The sequence below is a fragment of the Tursiops truncatus genome, chromosome 9 (assembly GCF_011762595.2).
Source record: "Tursiops truncatus isolate mTurTru1 chromosome 9, mTurTru1.mat.Y, whole genome shotgun sequence".
Classification (NCBI taxonomy): Eukaryota; Metazoa; Chordata; class Mammalia; order Artiodactyla; family Delphinidae; genus Tursiops; species Tursiops truncatus.
In genome coordinates, this window is record NC_047042.1 from 104,101,168 (window position 1) to 104,118,726 (window position 17,559).

General features: G+C 46.6%; 1 protein-coding gene across 4 annotated transcripts in view; it reads left to right on the top strand.

The window, feature by feature from the left end:
* The window catches only part of DNAJB6 (DnaJ heat shock protein family (Hsp40) member B6), a 68,831-nt gene that overhangs the window by 20,505 nt on the left and 30,767 nt on the right, over positions 1–17,559 (top strand). For 2 of the 4 annotated variants that reach the window (XM_073810142.1, XM_019930241.3), the window contains exons 4-8: positions 529–588; positions 1,390–1,500; positions 11,849–11,980; positions 13,374–13,515; positions 13,993–14,063. In XM_073810142.1, the coding sequence (XP_073666243.1) occupies positions 529–588; positions 1,390–1,500; positions 11,849–11,980; positions 13,374–13,515; positions 13,993–14,063 (516 nt within the window). The remainder of the gene's footprint in view (positions 1–528; positions 589–1,389; positions 1,501–11,848; positions 11,981–13,373; positions 13,516–13,992; positions 14,064–17,559) is intronic. The other 2 variants (XM_073810143.1, XM_033863560.2) reach the window with 2 other exon arrangements.

Sequence of the window (17,559 nt, forward strand, 5' to 3'; positions counted from 1 at the left end):
ATGACCAGGGATAGTAGACCACCATCATCAAGGCTTGGGTGGGCTCTTGCCTTAGACCAGGGTGATCAAGCTGTAGGCTTTGGGTTGGCTCTTACTCTGGCTGTTACTTAGTTCGTCTCCTTTCTGACCTCACCAAGTCCCTGTCCTGTTCCTCTTTGTGCCACAGATCTTATCCCCCAGTTGGACTTTGTAGTAAGAAGGTACATGTCTAGGGTTGGATCGTTTTGCAACTTTATGGTGGGGTTTTGATGTAGTATTCGTGGGCGCAGTGAGCAGTAGAGTGAAATAAATGTTTTAAACTTTACAGTACTTAAAAACATTTCGAGTTGTTTTTAAGGGAGAGAAGCACTTAGATGTTCCCTCTTTTGCCTTTTCATCTACAGTAAGGGAGGCCTAGCTCTTTAAAATTGATCGTGGAAATTGAGAACCACAGCGGGTCTTTGGGTTTACAACTTTGGAAACACTTTATTGAATTTTGAGGGCAAAGAACAACTTGGTCTTTACTGACGTGTCTTTTTAAATTTATAGCTAAAAAACGGGACATCTATGACAAATACGGCAAAGAAGGATTAAACGGTGGTGGTGGAGGTATGTGTGTACACGGTGGTCTTTCTCTTGGCCTTGTAGTGACAAGAGGAGATGGTCTGACGGCAAAGGGTCTTATGGGGGTTCAGTGTGTTACTCCTCTTGGACACTCATGTTTCAGTAAATACAGATGCAGCCTGGAGGGTGGGCTGGATGGGGGAAGGGAGGAGAAATTGATAACACGGAAAAAGCCTATTAAAAATCTCGTTATACTAGGAAGTGTATATTGGTGTACATTTTGTAGATAGGAAGTACTGTAAAACCTCACGTCATGAGTTTGTACCCTGAGAGCAGTACCTGGTATGTCAAAATAGCCTCAGGGTTTAAAAACACAGATTCTTTCACCAAAGTAACTGCCTCTGGTGGTGAGGCCTAGACGTGTGTATTTTTGATGAAAAGTTCCTGCAGTGATCTGCTGTCCTGCCGGCTCCACAGTGAGCATTTAGACGTTCACGCTCCAAACTGACCGTACACACGTATGAGTGAACGTTTATGTGCTTGGCTTACACGAAGTTTCACAACAAAGAATAAAAATAGTGTAATACTGTGTGCTGATGACACATTTAGAGATGGTGAGACAGCCCTCGGGTGCTGTGTGCAGCTCAGGAACGCTGACGTCCAACCACATTTCCCAGCTCCGGGCTCAGGTGGTTGTGATCTCGGTAGGCCTTGAGAGAGCCTCAGGTTTATGAAATATTTTCCTTTTTTAGATCATGATTTCTACTGAAGTATAATGTTCTGTAGACAAGTGATTGTGTGTCAGCTGCGAGCAGGAATCCGTAACAGCTGTGCTTGCTTCTGTAGGTGGAAGTCATTTCGACGGTCCGTTTCAGTTTGGCTTCACATTCCGAAACCCAGATGATGTCTTCAGGGAATTCTTTGGTGGAAGGGACCCGTTTTCATTCGACTTCTTCGGTAAGTTCATCATCTGCGTCATTGGTTACATGATGTGTCCGTGACTCACGAAGACAGACATACCCGTTCTGTTTAATCACAGTTGTAGCTTGTCCTTAAACTTGCTGTCTGAGCAGTGCAGGAGTTTAACTAAACCCCTTTTCCTTCTCCCTTCAGAACACTTTTCTGAATTTTACACCTTGCGTCTTTACATAATAAAGGCTTTAATGTACTCATTTCCTTGGCTGTGTTTGGCTCTGCTGAACTACCTCTGCAGTGGGAAGGATGTGGACACTGGGGGCTCAGAAATGCTGTTCCTGGTCGGACAATGAATTCTGTGTGAATTTGCTGTGTAATAGTCTGGTTAAAAACACTAAGTATCGAGGCAGATATTGTTCAGAAGACATTTGATCTATAAACGTGTTTTTGTTTTTCTAATTGTGGTGTTAGGACTATTGAGTTTGCAGTTTTTGAAAAGAAAGGACACCTCTAGAGCAAGGCATCACAGATGTTCGTCTTTGAGAGAGTAGCTTTGCCAAAGGAGACCGTCCTGCTCTAGCTGCTGTTTCATTGTAGGAGAGGGTTTCCCATCTGCTGCACCTCTTGGTCCTGGTGCCCGACTAGAGGCACAGTGTCGGGAGCTCATGTTAGGGTCTGGTGTCGGGAACGTCTGGTGTGCTGGGCGACTCGAGAGGTCAGGGTTCATTCAGCGTGTGCTGCTGAGGCCACTGTTGTCTTTGGCTCCTGGACGGGGAGACATACCCTGTGTTTGCTCCCTTCATTGCCTGGAGCCTGGTTGAGAAGACTGAACGCCACCTGCAGCCCCTCAGGAGGGAGACAAGAACAGCAGTTCTGTCTGCAGCTAACACGGGAACCAGTGGATCCTGCCCGTCGCAGGCACGAAGAGGAGTAAGGCGCTACCGTGTCTGGTAGGTGTTGGGCCTTTTACATGGCGCAGTCCTTCAGTTTATTTCAGATGGGGATTCAGAGAGACTGTCCTTATTTATTTATTTTAACGTCTTTATTGGAGTAAATTGCTTTACAGCGGTGTGTTAGTTTCTGCGTTTCCTTATTTTTTACTGTTGTATGGCTTTACTTTTTAAGAAAGTAGCTTATGGAGGAAAGGTGTGTATGTATAGTAGCGTGTATTAGCGTTTTCACGGACAAATGTAACAACAAAAGCTAAGCAGGGGAGTGTTCCAATGGGATGGGGGAGGAGACTGTCATCTTTTTTGAAGACTTTATTTTTTGCATTAATTACTGCTACCATAAGCAGAAATATGTATTGGGAAGGCTCCCTATAGATATGATACGAAACATAATTATGTCCTTTATTAATTTTCCCTTATATTGGTAAGATATCTTACTGTAAGAAAAACACAGTTTTAATGATCTTTCCCGTCTTAAAATTACCTTGTGTCTCATTACAACCTTTAGCGAGCTCCAGATGTGTTATTTTGGGGGAGCAGGGCAGTGCTGGGTGAAATTGGCCCGGTCTCTGCCACCTCGAGCTGTGATGGGGGTGGCAGAGAAGGCAGAGCAGGCTGCCCTTGCCAAAGGGCTGTGGCGGCGGCTCACACACGCTGCTTCATCACTTCCGGGGCTTCTCAAGGGAAGAGGCCCTTAGTGCTTGAACAGTAGCCAGGTTTTGTTTTCCTTGGGAGAAAAATCTGACAGGCCAGGCTTTCTCATGGAAAATGATTTTCCTTGAGCCGCTCTTTCTAGAGTGAGGAAGTAGAGATGATAGCCAGACGTGGGTGAGTTAAGTAGCATGTGGTTTTCACCCATCGTGAGTACTGATTTTCACACCTTCTAAATTGAGGTTCGTGTATACAAGGAAATCTTTATGTGCGTATGTAATTCGCTTAGAAGAGTTACAGATTGCAGGACGTACGGTGGAAATTTCTTCCGTTGGATTCAGAGTCCAGTTTAGGAGGGACCTAGTCTTCCTGTAGCTCTAGACTCTCGGGCCCTCTGTTTGAGATACTGCGTTGCTCACGTTGTAGCACTAGGCGTTTCCCGTATGTTTCTCATGATTAGTGTGGCAGCGATAACTTGTCCAGTCCATTCTTGTAGGTGTTCTAGGTGACTTCCATTTTTAGGCTCTCAGGGTTTACAGACAGGAAGAGAATCTGCGCCACGGCTACTGCATGTATGAAGTAACAGTGCGGCCCGATGGTGGTATGTTCAGTGCAGATCCGAGTGAACGTAGGGTTGGGGGTTTTCTGCTTTAGCAGTGATTTAGTGGGTGTTTCTCAGTATCCAGATCAACCGGGTTATAACGTCCATTTATAGTGGGTGTGTTAGTTTTTCATCTTAATTTTTCACAGGACCAACTTTTTTCTGCTCCCGTTTTCCAAAACAAAAAGAGTAGCTCAAAACCTGTTAAAAGACATTCTGAGCGTCGCTTTGCGTTTATCAGAGTATAAAACACTCTGACTGCAGACTCCCCAGATGAAAGGGGAGGAGACTTGAAGAACCAGAGCTGGTGGGAAGGATTGAGGCCTGAGGGGTGCTGCACAGACTGCCACGCTGCAAGGAATGTTATGTGGTGGGAAGAGGATGTGGGCCTGCAGGCCTGCAGATAGACGCAAGCCTCCTTGACAGACGCCTTCCCAGAGAGGGAGGGGAAGCCATTTCTAAGACACTGAAGACTGGCTCTGCAGTGGGGGTGCAGGCCGACCTTTCCAGGCTGACTTTCCCCCATGTAGAGCATGCACAAAACTAGCCTTAGGAGCGCGTGAATTGGAAGAAATTAATGAGCAAGGATTATACTAATGTGAATCAGGACGATCCCTTCATTTGTTTATTATTGAAGGATGCCGTTACCTGGTAGAATGATGTTCTAAGATAGAAAAGCTTTGACCATTACAGGCCTAGCAGGAAATGCTGTCTGGGAGGCATTTCTCCTGACTCGTACCCTCTGGTTGGATAGCCAAAACCAGGCTCTGAAACCGAAAGCCTCTTCCCGAGCGAGAGTGAGTTCTCTTCGCTTGTGTCCCCTCCATGTGGGCACGGGTCCTGCGTGGGCACCCGGCCGAGGAGGGGGCGTGGGTGCAGCACAGGCAGGCGGGGCTGCAGAGGGAGGGGCGCAGCCAGGCATGGGGGGTCGTGAGCCGGTCGTTTTGTTCTCCTCCAGGGTCGCGGAGGCAGCTGGCGAGGAGCTGGAGCCTGGGGAGGAGGTGGTGGTGGAGGCCAGTGAGGCCCTGGGGGCGGTAGCCAGCGAGGTGACGAGGAGCCTGGTGGGGTGGGGTGGGGCTGGGCGGGCTGGGCTCCCCAGCAAGGGCCTGGAGGTCACCTCCAGTGAGGATGGGCCCCCGGGGGCCTGAGGGGTGTGAGGACGAGGGCCCGAGGGGTGTGAGGACGCGGGCCCGAGCTCGAGGCCCTGCTCCTGCCCCGGTGGGCTGTGCGGTGAGCAGCAGCCTGACTCCCTGCCCACAGTGTGTCTGGAATAAAGACTTCCTGCTGCTGTGCCTGACGGTCCTTGGGCAGCTCCCCGCGGCCGTTGTGGAGGTGAGTGGAGACGCACAGGGGCCTGGGACGCCCTGCAGACCACCCTCCACGGGGAAGCTGTGTCACAGCCCGAGGCAGCACCTGTGCTAGTGTCCAGGCTGCGGGAACAGCAGACCCCGAGGTTGGAGCCTGAGACAGGGTGCGCCTGGCTGGGTCCCTCCCCAGGCCTCTTCCAGCTTCTGGTGGCCTCAGATGGTCCTTTCTGTGTCTTCACATTGTGTTCCCTCTGCGTGTCCAAATGTCCCTTTTTATAGGGACACTAGTGACATGGGATCAGGGCCACCCGAGAGAGCTTGTAACTGGATCGTCTGCAGAAGCCCTACTTCCCATGAGGTCACGGGTTAGGAAGGCCGCATGGATGGGGCCCCGTTGACGGTATAACGTGTGAAGACGTGTCCTGCGGTTGAGGAGCAGCACGTGTTAAGAGGGGAAGCCTTTGAAGTCAGGCACGCCGAGAGGAGCTGGACGTGGGAGAGCGCAGCTGCGGCGGTGGGAGAGGCCCCTGGGAGAGGCAGGGCCCGGGTGGTGACCCCCCGGGTGGGCCTGAGACCTGGTGGCCAGCGCGCCCCCGTCCCGTGCACCCAGGCTCCACCTGCACGGACCTGCACGTGTGGAATTGGAAAGGCAGCAAGGAGTAAGGCTTCAGGTCCACACCAGCAGCGTGTGAAGTTTCCTGCTAAAGGAGTTAAAAGAAAAACACTTTGCACGAGACTTAAAACGACTACGAAGCCCCTGGTCCCCCACGCTGGGGGAGGGGTGCTGTGGCCAGGAGGACAGGAGGGTGGCTCTGTCCGTGTTTGGGAAGTCTTCTGTCGGAACGGGCAGCAGGCGTTCGAAGATAGTTGGGCGAGGGTGGGTGCCGTGCCGGCGGGCCTCGTGTTCCTCTGCGCCAGACCCCAGCCCATCCCCAGCGGGAGGGGAAAGGGTTTCCTGAAAAGGTCATGCTCGGTGGTTTTCTGGGCCACAAGAGCAGCAGCCCTGAGGTTTGGATCATCTCCCCCAGGGAAGCCAGCACCTGCCACGAGTTGATTTTGAGGGTTTAATGGAGCTCCCGGTGCCACCCAGGGCAGAGCTCCCCGAGTCCGTGTAGGGCTTGCTCACCTTCTCTTCCTCCTGGAGTTGTGCTCCCCCGGCCTCAGGTGCAGGGCGAGGGCAGAGTGCTGGGCGGGTGGCTCCCTAGTGGTTTGTGAGGGGGCGCGTGGCACCAAGAGAGAGGAGGGACCCTGGCGAGACGGGCCACACACTGACCCTCACAGACTCCTTCTGTGAGGGACAGAGAGTCTTAGGGAGCCCCAGACCTCCGCTGGCGTCTGAAATAGGATGGTTTGGGTCCAGTGTGTGTATTTGGGATCCTTGGTTTGGACAGATTTTTGTAATCATGAGAAAATACAGTACTCCTACGAGACCTGTGATGAAACTAGAAATTGCATTTTGTAACACAGTAGTTGCGTGCAGAATTGAGAGTATGCTGTTCGCTTGGCATACATTTATTACCTGCTTACTGTTCAGTGCCAGGCACCGCCCAGATGCTGGTTCAGCCCCGGAGACGTGTCCCAAACCCATCCTCCCCAGGGTTCCGATCTCGTATCACGCTGTGGCTGTGTTTCTGATTTGTTCCCGTTTCTGTTCCAGATTCTTTTCAAATACGTTATTTTCTACTTCTGAATATGTGAGAAGAAAACATTTTAAAACTTGGAGTTGTCGTGAAAGGAGTGTTTTGGTTTTTATTTGTGGTGTTGGGATTAGCTGGGAGATTATCACGTTGAGATCTGACTGCTCCCCTCGGCCTTTGAATTCCAAGTGTTTCCCCTTTCCTAAGGGTTGCTGTAGTTGAGCTTTGAAACTGTAGTACAGTGTGATTTTCCTTTGTTTGAAATGCCCAGGATGCTTTTTCGAGTTTAGGGTGTTATCCTTTTTTGTGCAGTTTTTTGTGTGTGCCTGGGAACTTGATGGTGTGCGGCTGTAAGGGAGGGACTGGCTGCTGCCCTAAGTCACCAGCGCAGGCCTCTCCCTCGCTTGGGTTTTGTGTTCACTGAAATGTTTCCGTTGGGACAGAGGAAGAGTGCTTGGAATCATGGCACTTGGCTTTGCGTCTGTTGGCGTTTGGTGTGGATTTCAGTGTTTGCCTTGAGTTGGTTTCAGCCAACCATTGTGGTGTGGTTACTGTTCTGTCAGATACTGAATTTTGGTAAAATTTAAGAAAACGTGTGTCTCTAAACGTCTTTGCACTTAGTTTTTTCCTTAAGTCTTCCTCTGTGTATGTATGCGTGTAAACATTTGTCCCGTTTTGCGCTTAATTTTTCGCAGCATTCAGTGCAGTGTACTCTTTGTCGTAAGTTTGACATCGTCACTTAGGGTGTTGATCAGTTTAGTGTTTTGCAAATATCACCTTCACGGATTGCATTCAGTACTTCTGAGAGAAGAGCAGGATCTTACCAAGTTGTAGAGGTGTGTTTGATCCAGGATGCCTGAGACACTGAAAAGAAAGAGTTAAATCATAGGATAGGCATGTGCCTGTTTCCTGTAATATTTGTATCTCACAGCACAGCATTGTTACGGGATAAAGACCTGGCTAAAGACCCTTCTAAAATGACCAAGGTTACAGAATTTAGGAAGTCTTTTAGAAATGTATGTAGGTTGTCCAGAGAGACAGATCCAACAGGGTGTGTATCTCTCTCTCTCTCTGAAGAAATTTAGTGTAAGGAATTGGCTCATTTGATTAAGAAGATGGACACTTTGAAAATCTGCAGAGCTGATGTCCCGGTTTGACTCCATCAGGCTAGAAGTGCCGTCAGTGTTCCGGTTCAGAAGCCATCAGGCAGCAGAATTCTCTTGTGTTCGGTGGGGGAGAGGGGGGAGGGTTGGCCTTTAGGTCTATCAACCCTTTAGCTGATGGGATGGGGCCTGCCCACATTGCGGAGGCCAGTCTGCTCTCCTTAGCCTACTGATGTGAACGGTCATCTCACCCGAGAACACCCTCGGAGACGCACCCAATAGCTGGTGCTGTGGCCCCTTCAAGGTGACACACAGAAGCTGTCCACTCCCTCCCAACTCGGCACCCACACTCGTTATCTCCTTAAACCATGCTTGATCTCCAAATAGAGACAATAGCAAGCTCATAATCGTGCCTAACGCGATGGCTGTCCTGCATGTAATCGGGAATGCGCTAACCTTTCTCCCAAATAGGAGGTAAGGTCCTTGAACTTAGCTTTCTCCTTGTTGTCCCGCTGTGATGCAAAGCCTGCATTTGATGTGATGTGATGTGATAAGGGGGTAAAAGGGGCAAGAAGATAAAGCTGTGCTTAGTGTTTATGAACAACATGTATGCACAAAGTATTCATAAAGAAACAAGGAGGAAATACACTCGGCACTTGCAACCCTTGTTTCTGTAACAGGGCCTGTGGTCGTAGCTGCTGTTTGTAACTACCTCCTTCTTCCACCTGGTCCATATTCCCTTTGCCCACCAGGCACCTTGGCTGGCTGTGTGGTTCTGTATCCCTGGGGGAGTGAAAGTAAAAAAGTACTTGGTAGAATATTTGGTTATGTTGACATGTCTTATTAAAACTTATAGTAAATGCAGTATTTGCCCCTTTTAACCTCAAAAATAATAATATAACACAGACTCAACGTAAGAAATTGGAAAACATAAATGAGATTAAAAGGAGGGAGGGGGAATCAACCTTTGTCTTACCACCAATTGAAAGTCCACATTTTTCAGATACTATAGTTGGGATGTGTGTGTGTGTGTATATATATATATATATATGTATGTTCTCTTCTGCCTTTTTCTAAAGCGTAAGCTTGATGACCATTCAAATACTTGCATTTAACATGCTCTCCATTCATTTACTCTTTTGGAAAATTAGGTAAGTTTCAGTTTTCACTATAAATGCTTTGGACTCCTTTAGTATAGTAAGTTATTTCCATGTTTGATGAGTTGATTTCCCTGAAGTAGAATTGAATTGCTGGATTGAAGGGTCTTTAAAAATGGTATTTAGCTTGGGGGCTGAAGATCGTGAAAGCTCGTGGTCCACACTCCCCAAACCAGCAGCAGCCAGTGATGGGGGGCCTTAGGAAGGGTTTGCCTGGCCTCACGGTGGCGCCTGTTAACAGCGCGTCACTACAATCACGACATTCTTTGTAACGTGTTGTTTGGTGTCACCATGACTGTTACAAATGAGACTTTCCATTTTTAGGGTTAACTGTAGTATCTGAAATTACACGTTAAAATACGGTGACTACTTGAATTGTAGAAAGTCATATTTAGGCTGTATAATAGAAAAATATGCAAGATAAAAGATTTTAGAAATAAAAATACAAAAGTACAAGAAAATGTAATTGAAAAGCTAGCTGGCCTTCTTACAACATACTACTCAACCATCTTTTGAAGTAGCTTCTGAAGGAGGTGATTTTATAATTATGAAAGGCTTAATTTAGCTTCATGTGAACAAATTAAAACTGTTGTGCAGTGGTGGCATCACATGGACACTGGTTTAAGCTGGTCTCAAAAGCCTTGTGAACAACCTTTAAAGATTCAGTTGCTGTAAGAACCTTAAATTGTAACATAACTGATTGTTATGGCAGTAATAAAAGGAATATTGCAGAAGGACGCAAACAACGCGATTCAGTGTAAACTAAAACTTGAGAGCATGTGCAGAACAGCACATCGTTTAGGAACTCATGTATGGATAGTGAACATCTAAAGCTGGTCCTGCAGGTTCTTCTTAACGGCTACTGCTTGAAAGAGAAAACTACTGCACTGTGAGTTTAAACTGTACTTGTTATATTACGCTTGTGTGTCTTAACGTGGGTGGTTGTAACATAAGAACGTTAATTATCTGCCATCTTGTAGCTCGGATCCATAGAGAATGTGTCACTGCAGGTGTGTAGGCCACGATAATAAGGTAAAAGGTGACTTAGTAAATAGAACGCTTGTATTTTATTTGAACAGGATGAAGTCTCTGAAGAAATTTACAGAATGTCTCCAGCTCTAGATAAAGTTTATGGTCCATTTTTCTACTTACACTTCTAAATATGGTAATAATGGGACTGTAAGCCCTGTTCACAAGGTAGCTGGTAAATGAATTTCTTAAAGTTGTGTTTGAAAACAGTGGCGTTTACTGTGGAACGTGGGAATTAAGCGCAAGACCAGCAGGCCCTGGAGCTTTCTTGTTCACAACAGAGGCCCTTGCCCAGTGCTGCGTGGGGCTCGGGCCCCCTTTGGGGCGGTGGACCTGGTCTCTGTGCACATGTTCACTCCTTCTCCCTCTAGCATTCCTTCTTTCTCGTCTCTCAACAGGCCACCAGTGACCAGGTTTTCTAAATGTTTGCTTCTTCAGGCCTGTTTTCGTGTACTTTGCATAGCTCTCTTATTTAAGAGAGGCCTTGTAGGTTTTTATTTTTTTTTGCTTTTTAAAAATTTTTTATTTATTTTTGGGTCTTGGTTGCTGAGCACAGGCTTTCTGCAGCTGCGGCGAGCGGGGGCTGCTCTTGTTGCAGAGCACGGGCTCTAGGCGCGTGCGGCCATGTCGTTTTGCCACCCCTTTCCTCGCCCCCATTCTGAGTATTGCTTAAGCTGCCTTGGCCTTGCCTGGCCCTTGGTCATTCCTCAGGGTCTGTGAGCAACAGCGCACGTAACCTCTCGCACATCCTTTCAGGTCACTGCCAGTTACCCTGGGGGTGTGGCACGCTGCTCAGGTCACATTTGTCTGTAAACACGAGTGCGCCGTGAATCTCAATTTCTACTTGGTTTTGTGCTCACTGTGTGTTTATTTTTCTGTTTACTTTTATTTCTTTCATTTCACTACTCAAATGCATTAACTTCCTGCTTTGGTCACTCTTGCCTTGTCTTAAAAATATGCCGTGCTGATTCTGTAGTTCGTGTGTCATGGGTTGCTTTTCTCTTTCCCCAATGTGCATTTCTAGCTTACTCATCCATCAGGAGTCCTTGTTTTCATTTCTTAAAGAATTCCCGTTTCCTCGAAAAAAAAAGTATAGCGCTGATTAATTTCATAGAACCTCAGTGAATTTTTTTAAAAGCTTGTATAATTCATGTTTTCAGTAGGTGCTCACTGATTGATAATAACAACCAAAAAAAGCCCCTAAAGTGTCCAGGCTAATCTTATTTTTATTTTCAGGAGCACTTTGGTATCTCCAGTAGTAATATGATGCCTATTCACGTTAGTAATTTTCTATTAAAGTATAATGTAGTGTGTGCCAGTTAACATTTATTCAGATTTGACTTCAGCTTATCCTTCCTAAATTTTTGTTGAGATGTCAGGCTTACAGAAAAGTCAAAGGGATTCCTTAGCGCTTGGCTCAGAGTCACCGGCTGTTCAATTTTGCCTCACTCTGCTACAGCGTTCTCTTGCGTTATACGTAAATACGGTAGAAAAATCCATTTTTGTTTTTATTCCTGAATGACTTTGGAGAAGGCAACCCAGACTCCATGCAGTACGACTGCTTAGGTGTGAAATCCTAACCTTTTAAATGGCATCAGCTGGGACGGTGTCTACCAGAACTTTCAGTAAAAAGCTATGTTAAAACAGCTCTCTGTCCAAGTCTGTAGTGCAGATTGATGGCCTTGAGTTTTATATTTATAGTGTTGTGTTTTTTGGTTCGTTTGTTGTAAATCCCTGATGTATTCTAGCTTTAGTTGCATTAAACGAGTAAGTAAAACTGCTGCTTAGATGGACTTCTGGCTGCTCTGTAGATACGCTACATTGTTGTCATTTCTTGGTAAGTTTTTTGTTCCTAATGGAACAGTGTATCATAAGGCATTAACCCTTATTGAAGCTCTCCTGTGAAAAAGTAAAATTGAATCAAGATTTCACAAAGCACTTTTGTTTGTTTTTAGAAGACCCGTTTGAGGACTTCTTTGGGAATCGAAGGGGCCCCCGCGGAAGCCGGAACCGAGGCACGGGGTCGTTTTTCTCCACTTTCGGTGGATTTCCCTCTTTCGGAGGGGGATTTTCTTCTTTTGATACAGGTACTAAACGTGTGATCAGACATCAGTGCCGTGCTCTTCTAGTTCGGGCACTTTGCAGTAGGTGTATAATGCCTTTTGGTAGAACAGCTTAGCAGATTTGCCAGTATTTTTTATGTGTACAAGGCTGTGCTTAGTAACCTACATTTTTTTCCTAATCTTCCCAAGAATGTTATACTTGAAAACCTACTTCTGATCTTAACTGTTAAAGGTGGCCAGCATTTAATGAAATTTCTGGTTAAAAGGAGTAAGGTGTTTTGAGATAAATAACTGAAATAACCCGCTTAGACAATCTCACTAAATCCTTTTTTGTCTAACCTCAACAGTTAAAAAAAATGCCAGTATCTTAGGCGAGTCCAGGTTGATGGGGTCAGGAGGTGGGGCTTTAACGCGGTCTCTGTGTGACCAGAGCCAAGCTGAGTCCCCAGGTGAGGCGTGGTCACTTGCGTTCGCGCTGCCGCACAGAGCTCAGCTGCTGATGTGCAGGCCGTCCGCCAGCTGCAGTCATGTGCACACGGCCTGATGCAACCCTGTGTTTCACCTGAAGAATTGTAATCTTAGCTTTTCTTTGAAGCTCACCCAGTTCCTCTTAACAGAGGAGCTGCTGTGTTTCTGGTGCTCATTTTTGTGTAAACGCTCTGTGGTGAGAACTGGCTGTGCTCCTCGTACAGGCCACCCCACACAATGCACCTGCGAGGGCTCTTCTCAAATGCCGCTGGACTTGACTACACAGGGCACGTGTCGGTGCACTTCTATCCAGCAGATCCTTTCGTTAGATGCCGTGTAGTGTGCTCAAGTGTGAGGGAGAGTAAAATAGAGCTGGTTAAAAATATCACAACAGTACTTCATTTAAGAAATGTGTGTGGGACGCAGTCCTTACCTTTAAGGAGCCTCAGGAAGAGTTGTTAGGGAGTGTGCAACTGTGCTGTGATGTGGGCCTTTTGGAGTGGGACAGGTAGGTAAGTTCTTTGAGCAAGCAAGCAGTCTCGACATCGAAGTTGGCTTGCTTTGGTGTGGCTGTGGAAGTCAGTGTGCGTAGTCGATCACCATGTAATTGAGAATTAGTCCGTGAACTGCAGACCCGTGCTTTTCCAGATAATTCTTGGTGGTATTCAGCTTTTTAATAATTCAGATTTTTATTCCCTGTGGTCACAATTACAAGGGGCAAGTCAGAAGCAAGTTGGCTTTGCCCATCTGTGGCAGGAACTTCGCCCCATTCCTGTGAGATGCATGGCTCCAAGTTGCTCCCCTTCAGTAGGGTGAAGTGCAGGGAAGCCCAGCAGAGCCCTTTGGAAAGTGGGGGGTTCCTCCTGCCCTGTAGCTCTGATGGAAGTGTGTGCGTTAAATCAACAGTGGACATACCAGTCTCTAATCTTTCTTTCCTGTTTTCCTACAGGATTCACTTCCTTTGGTTCACTAGGTCATGGGGGCCTCACTTCATTCTCTTCCACGGCATTTGGTGGCAGTGGGATGGGCAACTACAAATCTATATCAACTTCTACTAAAGTGGTTAATGGCAGAAAAATCACTACAAAGAGGTACGGTGATCTTCTCTAGTTCATATTTCTAATAAGTAGGTATGGTGTTTCATTGGTGCCACATTTTCTTTGCACACCCTCCAGTGTGTGACATACGGGTTGTATGTTAAGTCTGTCTGGTACCATGAGAATCTTAATCTCCGATTTAGAGCTTTTCCTTCTGAATTTTTGCTCAGTGTTATATATTAGACATCACCCTTACTTAGAGCCATGTTCACGGGTAATAGTGTGTTGGATGGTAAAATGGAACCATTCATAGTGAAACCGGGACCGTTCTGACTGCTAGTGCCTGTGCCCGTGTTCAGTGTCAGATTTTAAGAAACGTCTGTCCTCAGCAGGTTGGCTTCAGCCACAAAATCAGTAACTGCACGTATATCTGTGGCAAGTCCTGTAAAAATACGCATTTATATTCACATACGTGTTTACATATTTGATAACAAGATTGTAAAATGCCTCTCATTCCCCCCCCCCCCCCAGGATTGTCGAGAATGGTCAAGAGAGAGTGGAAGTCGAAGAAGACGGCCAGCTGAAGTCCTTGACGATAAATGGTAAGGAGCAGCTGCTGCGCTTGGATAACAAGTAGCTCGCCGCACGTGCGCAGCAGAGCGTCCCCTCTGGCGCGCGCCACGGGAGGATTGGCAGGAACATTTTTTTGAAGATTTCACATGAACTCGACTCTCAGTGTAACTGTCCTTAATCTAAAGTATTTATACACAGCTCGTCGGAGCCCTACTTGTCATAGACTTTTGAGTTTATTGTTGGGACCACATGATAGGACCATTGTTTTTTGTCTTTAAAATTGTTGTAAATCTCTGTATGCACTTTGCTTTTTTATTAAACGTAATCCAAGGTGGCCGTGACTCTTCCGTACACTAACACCAGCACGGACCTGCTTTTCCATTGTGTTTGAAACATGAGCCAAGTAGTGTCAGCTGCTGTGAAGTTAACGTCGCCAGGGCGCATCTTCCACAGAGTAATTTCAAGTTTTTTCAGTATTTAGTAGTGAAAGATATTAATGAATTAATGGTAATACATTTCTGGTTTAATATAAATTGAGGATGTTTTCTAGTTGTGCATGAATGCTGGCAACTTAGTAAGTTTTGACAATTGTTTAAATATGTAACGTGTTAAGCTTAGGTTTAAAAAGTTAAGCTGGTGAACTGGGTCTTTGTCATTTGCTTAAAAAAAAAAAAGAAAATAAATGCAAATGTGTTTGGTGCATTCTTTCCCGAGTGGGGCGAGGCCTCCTGCGCGTGTGTGTGTGACTTGTGCCTGGGCTGCCAGGGTCCTTTCATTCCTGCTGTGTCCGGTCACTAAGGCCGATGCTGGACTTCAGTTACGTGTGTTCTTTGGTGTATTTGGAGTGCGTATGAAAATTTTCCTGTCAGTGTTGAATAATGATTAGCAATTTATTGAACATTTCTTTGGTGAGGGAGGAAACGGCTGTCCAGTTTTCCATTCTTCAGAATATGTTGCAGTTTCCTAGGTTATGTTCGATGCCAGCTCGTTTAGAGATAATATGCGTAGTAAAGTCATGGAACAATACAGGTGTGGGCGCAGGTAAAGGTATTTCTTTTGGTTTTCAATCAGTATAATCTGTCACGATAACCATTGATAACTGGAATTCCAGCCGGAGGAATATTAAATAAGAGTTTGATTGTATTTATACTACCCCACTCGAGTTTGTTTTGGGACTAAGCAGTGTGAGACTGCTAGAAGAAGGTGTTAAAAAAGACATTGCGAACTTGAATGTAAGTATTGGAAGACAGCTGGACCCAGGAAGACAAGGAAAGGGGCTTCCGTGTGCCCCGCCGTCTTAGCTCACGGAGCCTGTGGAGAAGGCGTAGGCACACCACACGCTGGGAAACCACATTGTAGAATCTCCTTTCACAAACTAAAACCCTAGTACCAGAAAGTCTGCTTTCGTTGTTGCTGTCAGGATAGGTGGTTTCTCTGTTACTAAGTGAGAAGCTCACAGGAACGGCTGCCAGTTCCCTGACTTGGAGATTATATTTCTCATTGGTGGGTGGAACGAACCATTCGGTAGAACAGGCTCGATGGCCCCCTCAGGACACCAGGTAAATGAAGAGAAGTCTCGTCCAGCCCACAGTTGTTGGCGTCCAGGAAGCGTTTTATTGGAACCTTGGCTTTACACGTCTGAGTGTGCTGGGATGGTCGGGTTTAGCGCAGCCCCGGCTGTGAGCAAGTCCCTCCACTTGAGGGCGCAGGTGGAAGATGAACCTCTTCTGGGGACATGTTTTGAGGGGAGCGTCACAGTCACACGTTCACCATTCCCACTTTGAAAATTGCCGTTATTCTGCACGTCTGGTGATAGGAATGTTAATTAAATAGGAAGGAGAACTTGTTGTCGGGTCTTGTTTGCCGAGTATTTGGAAGCAGGCAGGTTCGTTCCCGCAGCCTTGGGTCCAGAGTGCTGTGAAACAGCTGTGAACGGTTAGGTGAGTGCTGCTGCAGCACTGATAGTGACACCACGTGAGGAGCGGCTTGGGACAAGAGCATTTAATTCACATTACAGGTCTGGTCACTTGTTAGTCCCTGTGCTTTCCGATTAAGAAACCAAAAGTCTTCCTGTAGCCCTGAATGCCTTTGCAGCGGAGCCCACCGTCTGGGAGAGCCTGCCGCGGGGCTGTCACATCATGTGTGCGCTCGTCTCCTCCATGCTCGGGGGGTTATTGTAACAGTCGCTCAGGATGGAGGTCTTCTGTTCAGCTCCCCGGAGCACAGTCTTGAGGGGGCAGCAGTGTGCTGTGCTTTTCTCACTTATGCTTTGTTTTCTCGTTCGCTGCGGTTTGCACCTCCGTTGCTTTGATGTAGTTCATTGATGGCCAGTTGCCTCATTCCTGCCTTTTCGGTTCAGGTTCCAAAGGCTCCAGGTTTGCTTTTAGCAGCCCAGGTACTGCTTCTTTGTGATACAGATGATACCACTGGTCACACCTGCCCCGGTAGCTCATCTTTCTTCCTCTTGAGGGTCCACAAAGGGCACATTGTAGAAGTTTGCAGAGGTAGCTTTAGACTTCCCTGAAGTTACTCTTGTAACCTGTGTATCTGGCCTGCTGGAGTCTTCAGTACAGATGTGGGGAAGCTCCAGGGACATTATTTGTGGGCAGCATCTTTCCAGTCAGTTTTCACTTTGTTTATTGTCTACTACAGCCGCACCGTTCCTGCTTGATTACCCACTAGCTGTCCTCAGCCTCTTCAGGGACTGCTCTGGTTTCTCCTTTCAGCACTACATAATCACATGAAAATATTTTTATTTTTAGAGAATCCAACAGTAATTTGTAATTCATTTAATTGTCTCTGCTATTGCTTCTCAGTGGTTAGCCATCAGCAAGTTTAGTAATGGGATAATTATTACTATTTCAGGAGGCTGTCAAGCCCAGAATTGTGGAGTGAATTTGAGCACTTGATATGGTGTGGTCAAGTGGAGGTTGCCCTGTACGACCCAGTGGCCTTTTTTTTTTTTAATGAGGTACGAGATTCTGCCTCCTTTTGAGTTATTTTCGAGGTGATTGGTACTTTCAGAGTGGGTGGTTTAATGCTGCAAGTCTAGAAACATTTGCTTAAATAATCAGATTCTTCCTCAGTCACCGTTCCTTGCGTCCTTAAAGTCAGTCTGAGGCTTCTGCCTTTAGAGCTGGTCGCGGTGGCTTGTCTCCGCACCCCTGAATCTGCTGTTCCTGGCAGTTCTCTTCTAGTTAGGTGGACATTTGGTACTGAGTATGACTGGTGCTTAAAATGGGGTAAGACAACTTTCGTTCTTTCTTTTTTTTGGTGACTAAATTAGTTATTTCATCTTGCTACTTGAAAAGGTCAGAGGAGGGAAGGTTACAACAGCTGTTTCTCTGTCAATCAGAAATCTAGGAATCATGGTGATCATGGATTTCCAAAGACTAGCCCTGGCTGGGACTTTGGAGAGAGTCTTGTTTCCTAGCAGTGGAATTGGGCGTCAGAAGACCCGGTGCTTACCCTTTGCTTAGGTGCATCTCTGCTCCTTGCTTCGTGCGCTCTGTAAGTTGTTCTTAC